The sequence below is a fragment of the Populus alba genome, chromosome 7 (assembly GCF_005239225.2).
Source record: "Populus alba chromosome 7, ASM523922v2, whole genome shotgun sequence".
Taxonomy (NCBI): Eukaryota; Viridiplantae; Streptophyta; class Magnoliopsida; order Malpighiales; family Salicaceae; genus Populus; species Populus alba.
This window is the reverse complement of record NC_133290.1, coordinates 521,375-535,772: the sequence shown is the minus strand read 5'-3', so window position 1 is coordinate 535,772 and position 14,398 is coordinate 521,375. Positions and strand designations below refer to the sequence as shown.

At 33.7% G+C, this 14,398-nt stretch overlaps 1 protein-coding gene across 3 annotated transcripts; it reads left to right on the top strand.

The window, feature by feature from the left end:
• The first annotated feature begins 4,318 nt into the window (after positions 1–4,318).
• Positions 4,319–13,992, top strand: LOC118032065 (protein SEMI-ROLLED LEAF 2). 3 transcript variants are annotated; one of them, XM_035036650.2, is made up of 21 exons: positions 4,329–4,476; positions 4,616–4,673; positions 4,952–5,121; positions 5,671–5,745; positions 6,296–6,411; positions 6,894–7,008; positions 7,111–7,239; positions 7,855–7,902; positions 8,021–8,196; positions 8,288–8,484; positions 8,603–8,895; positions 9,130–9,279; positions 9,365–9,715; positions 9,827–9,973; positions 10,333–10,408; positions 10,930–11,057; positions 11,182–11,382; positions 11,944–12,084; positions 12,166–12,294; positions 12,748–12,948; positions 13,470–13,992. In XM_035036650.2, the coding sequence occupies exons 3-21, from the start codon at positions 4,987–4,989 to the stop codon at positions 13,626–13,628; spliced, it is 2,967 nt and encodes a 988-aa protein (XP_034892541.1). In that variant the 5' UTR covers positions 4,329–4,476; positions 4,616–4,673; positions 4,952–4,986; the 3' UTR covers positions 13,629–13,992. The 3 variants fall into 3 exon arrangements, with proteins under 3 accessions (XP_034892544.1, XP_034892540.1, XP_034892541.1); XM_035036653.2 differs by lacking the exon at positions 4,616–4,673 and having other exon boundaries at positions 4,319–4,476; positions 10,933–11,057; XM_035036649.2 differs by lacking the exon at positions 4,616–4,673 and having other exon boundaries at positions 4,319–4,476.
• The last annotated feature ends 406 nt before the right edge of the window (positions 13,993–14,398 follow it).

Genomic DNA, 14,398 nt, shown 5'->3' with positions numbered 1-14,398 from the left:
TGTTGTTAATCTCTCCGACCCAGATTAATTTGAATCCCATGCCAATTACTGCTCTTATCGCTATGATCAAGAGAATCAGAGCTAGATCCTGATCTTTATGATCCTGAAGGCGATGCGGTTCTTCTCTTGATCTCGTGACAAGAGTTTAGTCAGGTAAATATCTTTTGAAATTTAAATTGAAACTCGACTCGGGTTAAATTCCTGGTGAAGCTCGTTTTAGAAAATAAACACCAGTTAGGCGTTTGCATTCAAGCTATTAATTCTCAACAATGCAACTCTCAAGCATACATGCTACAGTCTAGATCAACACGCAAAACTTGATCCCCTCTATATTCTTGTAAGATATACAGGTTTGCCCAGCTGTTATTCACTGTATCTGTATCTGGGCATAAATAATTAATTAATACTCGTGAACCTTAATCACTGCATGTTCTTGCTCATAAAGCATCTATGTGGGAAGGATAGAGGAATAAAAGGAAGGTGAGCTGAAGAGTCAAAAGTGGTCACTAGGGTTTTCTCTTTTATTTGCTTTACAGGGGTGGAGATGAAAAGGAAGCTGGTTTTTTTTTTTTAAAAAAAAAAAATTTGATTATTTTGATGTGATGACATTTAAATAACAAAAAAAAATTAAAATAAAAAATATTTTAAAAAATAACAATTTATCTTCACCTCCAGAAATGACGACGAGGAAGCTAGATAAATAACTTGTTAAGACTAAAATGAAAGTTGGAATACTAATGTTGATTGGGTAAAGTGTTTTGATATTTATTTTTTAAAATAATATCTTGAGTTTTATAAATAAAATATATTATTATTAAAATAGTTTTATTTTTTAATGATCTAACCCCACTTGACCGGAGTAGTTGAGGATTAATAAATTTCTAGATACAGGAATTTTTTAAAAAAAGTTCGAATAGTGAAGAAATTGAGACGTTTCCTTTTACCACTTTCCTAGAACTTGCAAGCTGTGGACTAGAGTGCCCTAGTCTATGGGAAAACAACAAAAAAACCCAGAGATTCTGGCCATGAATCCCATGGCCAGAGAGCCCTAGTTTGCTTTTTGGTGGACAAAACTCCTGGTTTTTGCCGGTGGATCATGGAAGAGAGCCAATTTTTTTTTTTTTTTTTATTTACGTGGTGTCCGAGTCCAGCTTGCGTACACCACGACTAATCCTACAGGCTCACTGAACATCTTGCAAACCCAGTGAAATATGTAAAACACTATGGGGGGTGATAGACGTGTATGATGAGATTTGAACCCAGGATGAAGAGGAAGGAAACAAGTCCTTTCAACCGCTGGATCAAGGCCTCAAGTGTCAAATTTTGCTTTGTAGTGTGATGGAGAATCCAATGTCGTGTTTCCTAAGGCATCAAAAAGAGAAAGGGACCAGCTGTGTTCATGGCCCCTCACAAGACAACCACCAGCATGTCCCTATGCTGCCAGAATATCAATCGGTCAATTTAGGCACATGTTTGAGGTTAACAACCCATTTAACTTTATTATGCTTGCCTTTCCTAGCATAGTCACAAAGACCCGACAAGGAGTTGGCTTTAGCTCAAAACTCAGGTCATGTTTTTGGTATGTAAATTAATTTAAATTTAAATTTTTAATTTTTTTTAAAATATTATTATTTTAATAAAAAAAAATTGATTTTTTCTTTAGTTCTGTCATGACCGAGGCCTTGTTGGCCCGGGTTGCTCCTTAGGGTTTTTTTTTTATTTTTTAAATGACCTTAGTCTCCTTTTTATGTTTTCATAAAACAATTAACATTTAAATGATTTGTTCATCATTTTTATTTAATTGTATCCTGATAAGTAGCATATAGATTAATAAATACATGATCTCCACCCTAAACAAATGCACTTTAAGGATCTATAATAGCATTCATGCCACTCTTACTTTTGTTCAGAGAAAATATTCATCAATGCAAGGATGATAAATTAGAAAAAGTGTTGTTTAGAATGAGGTTTTTAAAATTTTAATTTTTTTATTTAAATTTTAATTTTTTTTATGTTTTTGTACTGCTTTGATGTGTTAATGTCGAAGATAAATTTTTTTTTTTTTAAAAAAATGTTATTTTGAACTACAATCCCCTACTATAATCCTAAACACCCCACAAATATGTGTGGTGTGATTAAATGTTGTTTATTCGCGTGGTGTGGAGGTGAGGAAAAAACCTGAAAAACCGATTAAACTAATAAAACTGAAAAAAAATAGCTGAAAAAACTAAATCCATGAAAAAAAATCAATTAAACCGATTAGAATTTTTAAAAAAAAAAACTAATCGGCTTGATTCAGTTTTACAAGTCTGAAACCAAAAAAAACCAAATCGAACCCAAACAAAAAAAATCAAGCAAAACCAAAAAAACCAAGCTAAACTGAATTAAACCAAAACTGATCGGTTTAAACAGATTTTTTTTTTTTTAAAAAATTCAATTTAATTATTTTTTATAATAACTAAACCAAACAAAAATTAATCATTCTCTGATATGGTGTGCCGTGTAAAGAAACACACTTTAAAAAAACAAAAGGTTCAAAACTTAAAAAGTGATCAAATTGTCAAAAGTGAAATAGTGTAGGGAACTTTTGTCCTGCAATAAAAAAACACTCTCATGAATCGCGGGACCGTTAATGTTTTTGTCTTTACTTGGGTCTTGGGATTCTTTTCCACGTTTCTTGCATAGTGGATTCAGGACTTGCTGCTCTTGTCCATCTACTAGCATTTTTTAAAACATGAATTTAAAGTATTTTTTTATTTGTAATTTGTATTAAAATATTTTATTTATTTTTATAAAATTATTTTTAATACCAGCCTATCAAAAATAATTTTAAAAAATATATAAAAAATTATAAGCTAAAAAAATGAAAAAAACAATTAGCATTATGATGCAAGATAATATAAATAATAAAAATTAAAACAAAAAAATAAAAAAGTTTTAGAAAAAAAAAAGAAGAGAAGGGATTTGAGATATGTAAAGTCTTTAATATTTTTATTAATCATCAAAATTTCTTAACATTTTAAAAAAATAAGATATAAATACTAAAACCTTAACCAGAACAAGCGATTGGGTTTATGGTCTACTAAATAAAATACCAAACAATAATTAAATTAAACATAATAAATAAAACTAAATTAATAAATTTTAACTAGAAATTTATATAAATTAAGCCCAAAAACATAAGTTATAGCATAATCTTTTAATTATTTGAGTTATTTTTTTATTATTTATAATACATGTGTATAAATAATATGTTAGGTTTGTTGTATTAGGATATTCAATGTAAATCACAACTTTAATAACATCAATCTCTTTGAACGAAAGTTTAACGTCGCCGAAATTATAGTTGACAGGCCCCACTCAAAAACAAACTTGAAAGTTTTTCTCCAGCAATTGGCTATTAGTCAACCTATATATAATGAGTCAACATTTCTTTTTATTAAATTTGACCAATTTGGAATGATTTTGATTAGATAAACTACGTTATTAAAAATTCAATTAGAATAATTAAATTTTACAGAAGTTGATTTCTTAAAAAAGTTTAACTAAAAACCAACTTGAATTAAATTTTGTATGAAGAAATTTCTCGAGTCAACCCACTAGTTTAATAATTACACCTAAAATTTGGTATGAATAATCTAGTCTTAGGTAAACAAAATAACATTATTGTGTTGGTGATTGTAGTGATGGGTCTGAATTAATAAAATTATAAGAAATAATAGAGTGATTTATATAATTTTTTTTTTTCCTATACAAGGAATCTAATTTATAAAGCAAAGAACAATGTGTTACGAATTTTTTTTTTTATCCTTATTTGCCCCATGATAAGGAGTGTTTAGTTTGAAGATGGTTTTATTATTTTTTTTTATAAAATTTATATAAAAAACATGTATTTTTAGTAAAGACATGATTTATATTTTAAAAAAATTATACTTTGAAAAAAAAACCACCTTATTTCCAAGCTAATTATACGTATAAGACCCTTTAAGCATAAACCAAACATTTAAAAACTAAAAAAATATAATTTCTATTAAAAAAATAGCATAAATTACCTCTCATCTAAACACATACTTATTCAATTCAGGCTAGTCTTGGATATTTTACTTTGACTTCAAAGAAGTGGTTGTATATCAACCAGAGAAATTGTATGATGTTTTATTAGCTATTTTTCTAGATGTATTTTTTTTCTGAAAAATACCAACGAAAAAGAGAAATTATATATAAAGAAAAATTAATCCATTCATATACTTAAATAAAGAGTGATTTTTTTTTTAATAAATACCAGCCTGTCACATTAGCATAACAATCCATTTCTAAAATAATAACTATTATTTATTATTGCTGTCCAAAATAATAATTGCAAAAGAAAAAAGACACAGAGAAGAGGAGAGATAGATAGAAAGAAAGGCCTCGGGGAAGAAATATCAAATCTCCCTCTTCCCCATCGTTGGCCTTTTTCTTTCTTTGTTTTCTAAGGTAACAATTTATATTTCAAAGTTGTTTTTTATTCAATTTTTATTGTTAACATTTGTTTACTGATAATTAATTAATCTACTTTTTTTCTGGCAATTAGTAATTTTTGCATTTCATTTTGGCTTTTTACGGGCTATTTCAGATCGTGATGAAACTAGCTTTGGTTATGTGAAGAACTGTGATTTTTTATATTTCGATTGGTGGGCTGTTTTTTCTATTTAATTTATGTAGCTTATAGACTTTGAATTTTGATTATTTTTCCTGGGGTTCTGGCATTTTATTGATTTCTATTTCCTTTACGAGCCAAAATCCCATCTGGGTTTTTAAAATTTTGTTGATTGTGTCACAAGAATGTGAATTTGATTTCTTTTGGCTATGTGGGTCAGTGAGTTTTTGGCAGATTGTTGATAGTGAATTTGATTTGAATTACTGTGAACTGAATTTTGGTTTTTTTTTTTCCTGGTGTTTGATTTTGTAGAAGAGGAGGGGGTTTGAATTTCATTTGGTGACAAAATGGGGGTAATGTCAAGACGGGTTGTGCCCGCCTGTGGTAGCCTGTGCTTCTTCTGTCCTTCACTGAGGGCAAGGTCAAGACAGCCTGTTAAGCGATACAAGAAGTTGCTTGCTGATATCTTGCCGCGTAATCAGGTGATTTGTTATGTGTTTCATGGTAGCTTGTTTTGTGTTTGCTAGTATTTTTATGGGTTTTCTATGATTTGGAAGGATACTGAATTGAGTTGGCACTCTCTTCTTGTGTTTTGAACGTGGTAGTACTGTTAATCTAGTGTGGATTAAATGGATCATTTGTGGTTGAAATGCAGTTTATGTGATGATGTATATGTGGTTTTATTTGTACTTTGATTCATCATGCACATCTAATCAAAGTGAACTCCATTTGTATTGCTACATTTATAGCCATGGCCATCATTGGTATCATTGTCAAGAATCATGAATGTTTTATTAGTGAACTTGGTCCAAATGCCAGTGATTTTCTAATTAAGGAATTTCACCATCTTGCCAGTAAAAGAATCTATAGCTTTGGCAGTTCCTTGTTAAAGCCTCTCAAAGGCTTATGACTCATTTCACCCTCTCCATCCATCCAACAGGGAAAAGAGAATGTTATTTTGATAAAAACAGTGGTGTGGAACTTTGTTTTTGTTCTTTTCCTTTTGTGTTAATGCAACCAGCATTTTGCAGGAGGCTGAACCAAATGATAGGAAAATCGGGAAGCTTTGCGAGTATGCTTCAAAGAACCCGTTACGAATTCCCAAGGTCTGTGTACTGATTATCCTTTAGGAATTTCCAAGGTCTGTTTATTGATTCATTGAGAGTCCATTACCTTGCAGATTCATGCATTTAAATATTTCATCAAGATTTAACATTTCATTGGTTCAGTTATTTTCTTTAACAAGTTTAAAGGATAAGGAAAATGCAAGTTTATATTTACACGTGATTGTCCTTTTTACCCTTTCTTGTTAGCATGCTCTTCATTTAATATTTATTTTAAGTGCTAATAGTTAGTTATTTTTCCCTGTTGTAATTATTTGGTCTTGATGTGAACACAAGCCTTTTATCTTGTCTCACAGCTGATTCTGGTTATAATTGATTTTTTTAATGAACTGCAATATCCTTTCTAAATATTGTAGAATTTATAGGAAAAACAAAAAACTGGTCGGTGTTCTGCAAGGATGATGTGTTCATGGGGTTCAATTTTCAAATAAAAAGTTATCTTCAACAAGCTCTGTAGTTTCCATCTACCCGCCAAATTATATAACTTGGTTTTCATTGGCTATTAGTTTTACATTTACTCTCTGCTTCTCAGATTACTGATACCCTGGAGCAAAGATTTTACAAGGAGTTGCGGCATGAGAACTTTGGATCTGTAAAGGTTGTGGTATGCATTTATAGGAAATTGCTATCGTCATGTAAGGAGCAGATGTAAGTCTATGCATTTTAGACTTGAAATGACTTGGACTCTATTTGCCAAAACCACTCAATTAGAAAGTTGTTGAATATAACCTTGAAATCTTACCTTTTTAATGTGTACTTGTTAAGTTTTGAATTGCTTCCACAAATTAATGCCACATTTAGGATTTTTTCCCCTTAAGCTGCTAATAATTTTTATGAATAAAGAATTGTAAGCATTTGACTAGAATTTGTAAAAAGAAAAAGAAACTGTACTTATAATTGAGAGTAAAATGAAAAGATAATGTATATGTGATTAAAGCTACATGGTTAGAGAAGTAAATTGGGACGTTATTGATGCCAATTGATTAGTATATACAGTCAGAATAACATCTACAAAGCAATATAGACAGTCACAAATTATTCTTTGGAATGATAATAAGATCCTTTTGTTTTTTTCAATCAGTAGCTGTTTTTGTTTGATGACATTTGCTGGTGCTATTCAATACACGCAGGCCTCTATTTGCCAGTAGTTTGTTGAGCATTGTTCGGACTCTTTTGGAGCAAACTGGGAAGGATGATTTACGGCTTTTGGCTTGTGATGTTCTTGTTGATTTTATAAGTTGCCAGGTTTGTAATGGATAAAGCTAGAGTTGTGAGAGTAATGTTGACATAAAGCTATATAAAATGGCACCTATGCCTATGATACTAACTTATTCAATAAAAAAATAGATGGATGGCACATATATGTTCAACTTAGAAGGCCTCATTCCCAAGCTCTGTCAATTAGCACAAGAAGCTGGAAATAACGAAAGAACTCTACGTTTGCGTTCAGCAGGGCTGCAAGTGCTGGGCTCCATGGTACAGTTTCTTTTGCCGGTTCAAAGGTCTCCTGTTAAGGAATTACCACCCACGGGTGTTTTTGTGATTTTTTTATGTTTCAGCAATCATATGAATTGCTGCTGTTTCTGATGGTTGGCTTTTCCTATAAAGATGAGGCATATGTAGTTTAGATAAATGTATGATTCAGTTGCATTGCTAGGTTTTTAGAAATTGTACTTGATACTTGATTTCTCTTTTCTAGCCCCCCCGATTTTCTTTGCTGATCCTATTTGATAGTAGAACTTTAAAGGGATCAGATTTGGATCTATCTAGGATACTGATTTGACTTGTTGACAATCCAAGAACCTGGGGACAGTTAAATTAATTTCTGAGTTCCGTTTTTTTCCACGGGAAGGAAAATTAATTTACCTGACTCTTTTGTCTAGTAACTTTCTCTATGCATTTTTATGTTCTTATATCTAATATTTCACTTCTCATAATTTTTTCATCTTTACATGGCCTTTTATCGTTCTCTTGTTATTGTATGTAGCCCAAGATCCTCATATTTTCTATTCTTGAGCACACTTGATTGTCACTCCTTTGATGCATTGATTGTCACTCCATTGATGCATTCTTAATTTTATTTTGTTCCAGGTGTGTTTCATGGGTGAGCAAGCTCACATCTCGATGGATTTTGACAGTGTGAGTAGACCTTCTTATGCACCCTTATTATCATAGCCTTTGACATTAGCAAACACTTGTGACAATTGTTGGCTTTTGGTATTAACTGGAACAAGTTTTTTTTTTTGGTCTGAAATAGATTATATCAGTCACTTTGGAGAACTACATTGATTTCGAAATGAATCCAGATACAATGGAAGATCAATGGGTTCAAGGTGTGCTTAAAACAGAAGATAATGGTTCATCTTTCCCAGACATAAGCAAGAAGGTTTCCTTATCAGACCTTACAACCAAGCCTGAATTGGACCTTGCAATGTAAGCCTATTTTATTGGTTCGATGCTATGTGTTTAGAGGCAATAACTTTTGTTCAAGTAACATTGTTTGCTTCCTTTTCATCTAAAACAGGGATACTTCCAAGAGTCCATCTTACTGGTCTAGGGTATGTTTATGTAACATGGCTAGACTAGCGAAGGAAGCTACAACAATAAGACGTGTTCTTGAACCTCTATTCCAGAACTTTGATGCTAACAATCACTGGTCCCTAGAAAAAGGAGTCGCCTATCCTGTTTTGACATTTTTGCAGTCACTTCTGGTTGAATCAGGTTATGTTTGGAACTTGATGCATTGTGTTTTTAGGCTGTGTGTGTGGTCTAAGATACTCAACTGTAATTCAAATAACCTTTTTGTATACATAACTGATATTGCTTATATTTACTTCAGGAGAAAACTCACATTTGCTATTATCTATCCTGGTCAAGCACTTGGATCATAAGAGTGTCGCCAAACAACCACTTTTACTGGTAGACATTGTTAATGTCACAGCACGACTTGGACAAAGTGCAAAGCAGCAAGCCACAGTTGCTATCATTGGTGCAATATCTGACTTGATGAAACATTTACGAAAGTGCCTGCAAAATTCTTCTGAATCATCCAGCCCTAGGGATGGCAGTGATGAAAGGAATGCTGATCTTCAGGTTGCCTTGGAAAACTGTATTGCACAGCTCTCAAATAAGGTTTGCAGTTGTTCCTTTAGTTTTCACCTCATTTAATTTATGGAATGAACTAGCAGTGCCACAGTAAGTGTGGCTTCTGAAACGTGAAAACCATGGTTTATCTTAATATGCATGTAAAATTGTTTTTGCAAAGAAGCTTGGGAGTGAATCATAGTGTATAAATTGTTGTTTTTTTTTTTTTTTTTTAAATTTCCTCCATGTAGTTCATGTACAAAAGCTGTTTTTAATCAACAGGTGGGGGATGTGGGACCCATACTTGATACGATAGCTGTGTTCTTAGAGAATATTCCAGCCACTACTGTTGTAGCTAGAACAACTATCTCAGCTGTTCACCAAACTGCACGGATTATCTCTTCCATCCCTAACATATCATATCACAAAAAGGTAAATAAATGTACTTTTACTTTTTTTACGTTCTAATCTCTTAAACCATTTGAGTACTGAGGTTATGCTTTGTAATCTGTTTCAGGCTTTTCCTGATGCTTTATTCCATCAATTGCTTGTAGCAATGGCCCACCCAGACCATGAGACTAGAGTTGGAGCACATAGTGTCTTCTCTATCTTGCTTATGCCATCCTTGCTTTCTCCTTGGTCAGACCAGAATAAGAAAACCGCTGAAGCTGTTTCTGGGTTTTTTGGTTCATCAGCATCACAAAAAAGGAGTAAAAGTTTCTCCTTTCAGGATGAAAGCAATGATAATGTTGATTCCATGGACGGAAAATCATGGGAAGAAGGCAATCCAATATCAGATAACAGTGGAAAACATGATTCTCACGATCGTTCAAACAGCTTCAAGCATGCTGTCTTAGATGGAAAAACAGTATGGAGCTCCAAAAATTTGAACTTGAGCTTATTTAGTTTTCAACTTGATTTTTTTTTTCCACATCCAAGATGGAAAAATGGTCTCATGCAGTTGAATGCTTGCTTGCAGCTAACTTCCCTTCGATTGAGTAGCCATCAAGTCAGTCTTCTGCTTTCATCAATATGGGTTCAGGCAACATCTGCAGAGAATATGCCCGCAAATTTTGAGGCCATGGGCCATACTTATAACATTGCTTTGCTTTTCACACGATCTAAGGTTAGTCATGCTTACAATGTGCTAGCATATGGTGCATTTACTTCAATCTCCTTTCAAGCTCTATAATTTCATAACTTAGCTTAGTATATCTGGGGTCCTGAATTTTTTAAACTTAGAATGGTGCTTCAAGCCAGCAATTTTTTTTCTCAGTTCACCGTTGATTCTTTTCTCCTCGCAATGATATTGACATTGAATCTGGAGGAGAAAATTACTGAGAGGGGTTTCTGCATAGCCATAAAAGAAGTTACATGTTTAGCCATTTCTTTCAAATTTTCTTGTTTTAGATAACTGAAGAATCTAATGCTTTCAAATTGACGGCCATACTTGGCCTGTGTGTTGATGAACTTTGGTTATCACAGACCTCAAGTCACGTGGCTCTAGTCCGGTGTTTTCAGCTGGCATTCTCACTTAGGAGCATCTCTCTGGATCAAGAAGGTAAGTTGAATCTATTAGTGAATGATAATATTTTGGTCATAGGATTAACAGCATTTATTTGGAGGTGAATGGGTGTTTCCCATGTGGCACCGTATATGTGTGAATATAGCAAGATGTTGCCATTCGTGAGATCAGAATTTCGCTAACACTTCCCAGTCTCACTGTTATACACATTGACGGACCTTTTATCTGCATTCCCAAACTTGCTTTTCTTGGTCATCTTTTTCTCACAATATTGCCTTGATTTTCTTTTAATCATGCAATAAAAATGAAACATTAATGTAAAACTATGGTTTTGCTTAAGATTTTTGCTGAATCACACATTTGTATGTTATATAGTGAATGGTGATAATGTGAGACAGACTACCCAGATTTTATCTTTCATTCCTTCTTTTCTCTTACTAAAAGATCCCTGATATATGGTTTCTGAATTGCTTGTGAAGTTTATCTTCTGAAATTGATAGACTGGTTATGTTGGTGAAATTTACTTCTGATATATATCTCTTGCATCCAATTTTAAGCAGGTCTGCAGCCATCTCGCAGAAGGTCCCTCTTCACCTTGGCATCGTTCATGCTTATTTTTGCAGCAAGGGCAGGAAATCTCCCAGAGCTAATTCCTTTTGTTAAAGTCTCTCTAACGGAAAAAACAGTTAGTTTCCTTTTCCATTACCATTTAGAAGATAATGTTTTGTTTTTGTTTTCCTATGGGTAAGACATGTTTCCCTTGTAGCTTCCTTTAACACATTTGCATCCATTTATCATTATTTTGGCAGGCTGACCCTTATCTTGAATTAGTTGAAGATATCAAGCTGCAAGCTATTTATGTAGAATCTGATGAAGGGAAAATAGCATATGGTTCAGAGGATGATGATGTTGCTGCTTTAAAATCTCTCTCATGCGTACAAGTAGATGATGGTCATTTGAAGGAAACCCTGGTATCCCGATTTATGACAAAATTTGTCAAATTATCAGAGGTGATGTTCTGACTTATATTTATGCATTTTCCTAACAATATCACTACTGAATTTGTCTTTTCTAGATCTGATATAAGACTTTTCAAATGGCCAAAGGTCCAAGCTCTGAATATCTATGAGCAACAGTTGCATGGTGAATAGCACTAGCCACATTTGTGTCATTAAAAAATAGAGTGAATATTGTGCCAAATGAACGCACTTGGATAGAAATACAAAGAGAAAAGAAAGGAATGTATTTTTAAAAAATATAGGAAGAGGATCTGTATCAATTTAATCCAAGTCAATACCATTTTGCAATTAGACAAGTATTAAGAAACACAGACCACATAAATTTTTCTCATCTACTATAATAAGTTGCTCATGCTTTAGAATAATTATGCTTTTCTGGAGTTTTTGAAAAATCTTGAATTCTATTCCCAGGACCCTAGGTAGATGTTTCACGGTTAATTGTGTTGTTTCCTTTGACAAGGTTCCAACGAGGACAGTGTATTCTGTTTCAAAAGGGTTGTACATCACTTGAGGTGTATTTATTTCAAAATTGCCATTTTCTTTGTTTTCCAGGATGAGTTATCAGGCATAAAACAGCAACTTCTACAGGATTTTTCACCTGATGATGTATATCCTTTAGGAGCTCCCCTGTTTATGGATACACCTAGGCCATGTTCCCCTCTTGCCCGAATGGAGTTTCAGGCATTTGAAGAGGTAATATCATTAAGATAATGTTTTCCGTCTTACATTTAGCAAATGTGTGACAGTTCACTTATTTTATTGGGTTTGTCTCAGATTATGCCTGCAGCTGCCTTGACGGATGATGAAACCTTCACGGAACTTAATGGAAGCCAGTCAGGTCGCAAAACATCAATATCTGTCCATACACTTGACATTCTAAGTGTCAATGAACTTCTGGAATCAGTAAGAGGAGCAAATCTTGTTTCATCTATTTTTTTACTGATTAGATGGAAATGCCATTCCTTGGCTGCATTTCTTTCCTATTTTAGGTTGTTTAGACCTGTGATCCCTGGTAAGGAACAAGACCTGAATTGTTGTGGAATGTATTGAGAATTATAAGTTTGGGAAACTTTTTAAAAATAAATAAAGAAAGAAAAGTACTGGATATGATTTATTATTTATATTTTGTTTTGGGGGGTGGGGTTGCACAAGAAATAGTCTCTTTCCCAGACATCTGGTACAATTGTTGTATGAGAGAAAAGTATGGTAATTGTAACAGGAATGTCTTGTTTTATCCATTTCTAGTCGAGGATAAAATCAGCCTTTTATGATACTTTATGATTTATTTTTTCTTGATGACTACCTGTCTTAGCTTCACACTTCCTTGCAAATTAAATCTGTTAGTGCTCTATCCAGGTCCTGGAAACTGCTCGACAAGTTGCAAGCTCCCAGGTGTCCTCTACACCTGTACCTTATGACCAAATGAAGAGTCAGTGTGAAGCTCTCGTTACTGGTAAACAGCAGAAAATGTCTATACTACATAGTTTTAAGCATCAACCGGAAGCCAAGGTTTTCCCCAGCACAGATGAAAAGAAGGACACCTCAGTACATGATGTGGTGAGTTTGTTTACTTTTGCAGACACAGACCACGCTTATTGAATATATTGCCTTTTCAAATATATTACTTTTTGTCCTGTCTTGTCCCTTTGCACGAATACATAACTCCAGCATCATTCCTTGGGTTTGGTGGTAGTGACATTATAACTGAAACTGTTATCAATAACACCACCAGGAACAAAAACAACAGTGATGTGAAAATTTGATGTTATGATCATCACCATCACTGCCGTCATTATCATACCTGAAGTTTGAGCTTCAGGAGTTTCCTGAAAGGTTGTGTTTGGATCTTTTGTCTTTCATTTTGGTTTTGGATCTCCCTGTTCCAAGGCCTTGGATGGTTTTTGGATGTTCCTGCACAACTGTATGATATACATGTGATGCAAACGCCTTCTTCATGTTTTTCTTTTGGAGGTGAAGGTTCCCAGAACCTTTAGCCTTTATTACTCGGCAGATAGGCTATCTCGTTAAAACATAATTCATGTACTGATAAAGTTACTTGCAAATTATTTGTTGTTCAGAAAGTGGAGTTGCCGCAATGTGATCTAACATTAGCTACGAAGGATCAAATTAGAGCACCTGATCAACTCGCCCTCTGCTCACTTGAGTACGGACAAAATTCTTTCAGATTACCACCTTCAAGCCCTTATGACAAATTTTTGAAGGCAGCTGGATGTTGAAGAGTGTTCTATACTTGCGTATGACTACAATGTTTGTCTAATTTATCTTTTCATCAGGCAGTTATCCTTTTCCTTTTCCGCAATTCTTTATCATGGAAGCTTGCCATTTTTCGCTTTACATGTAAATGTTACCCGTTCTGATTACTAATGTGGAGAAGAGAGAAAGTAGTATGGGGAAAATGGGTGGTTTTCATCTACTCCTACATTGTTTTCAATATCCATAGCAAGATTTGTTAATATCTTGACAGGAGCAAGTGTTCATACTAAATTTGTTGATTGTTATGTGCATATACATATATTTGTATAATAGACATCAACCTTGCTAAGTTTCTCTTGACATTTACTGATTTGTACTATTTTATTCTTTTGTGTGCAAACATTACTTCATTCCTGGAAAATCTTTTCTTTTTTCTGGTAGATTTATGATACTCCTGCTTTAACGTGATGAACTTTTGATTAACCTTCAAGTGCCAAGAAGGCAAGGATCATCTGCATTGGTTGAGAAGCTTGATTACGTACGAGCAATGAAAATTGCATTGACTTGGCTAGCCTCCTCCTATGAACACTTCTTGTGGATGTAGACATTGACTGAAAAATGACAGGATTCAGAAGAAGATTAGACGAAATATGGAGTCACAAGCTGAGGGAATGGCACCTAAAAGGGGCCTCATAATCTTCACACCAGATGCTAGAAGAGAGATGAGATTAGTGCCTTGCCCTACACGGTGTAAATAAACTCAATAACGAAAGCATCTTTAATGTAATGAACA

Coding starts and splice junctions, on each gene's coding strand:
- LOC118032065 (XM_035036649.2), top strand. CDS start 4,987: ATGGGGGTAATGTCAAGACGGGTTGTGCCCGCCTGTGGTAGCCTGTGC. Junction 10,409..10,929: donor CATCTCTCTGGATCAAGAAG/GTAAGTTGAATC, acceptor TCCAATTTTAAG/CAGGTCTGCAGCCATCTCGC. Junction 11,058..11,181: donor TCTCTCTAACGGAAAAAACA/GTTAGTTTCCTT, acceptor TTATTTTGGCAG/GCTGACCCTTATCTTGAATT.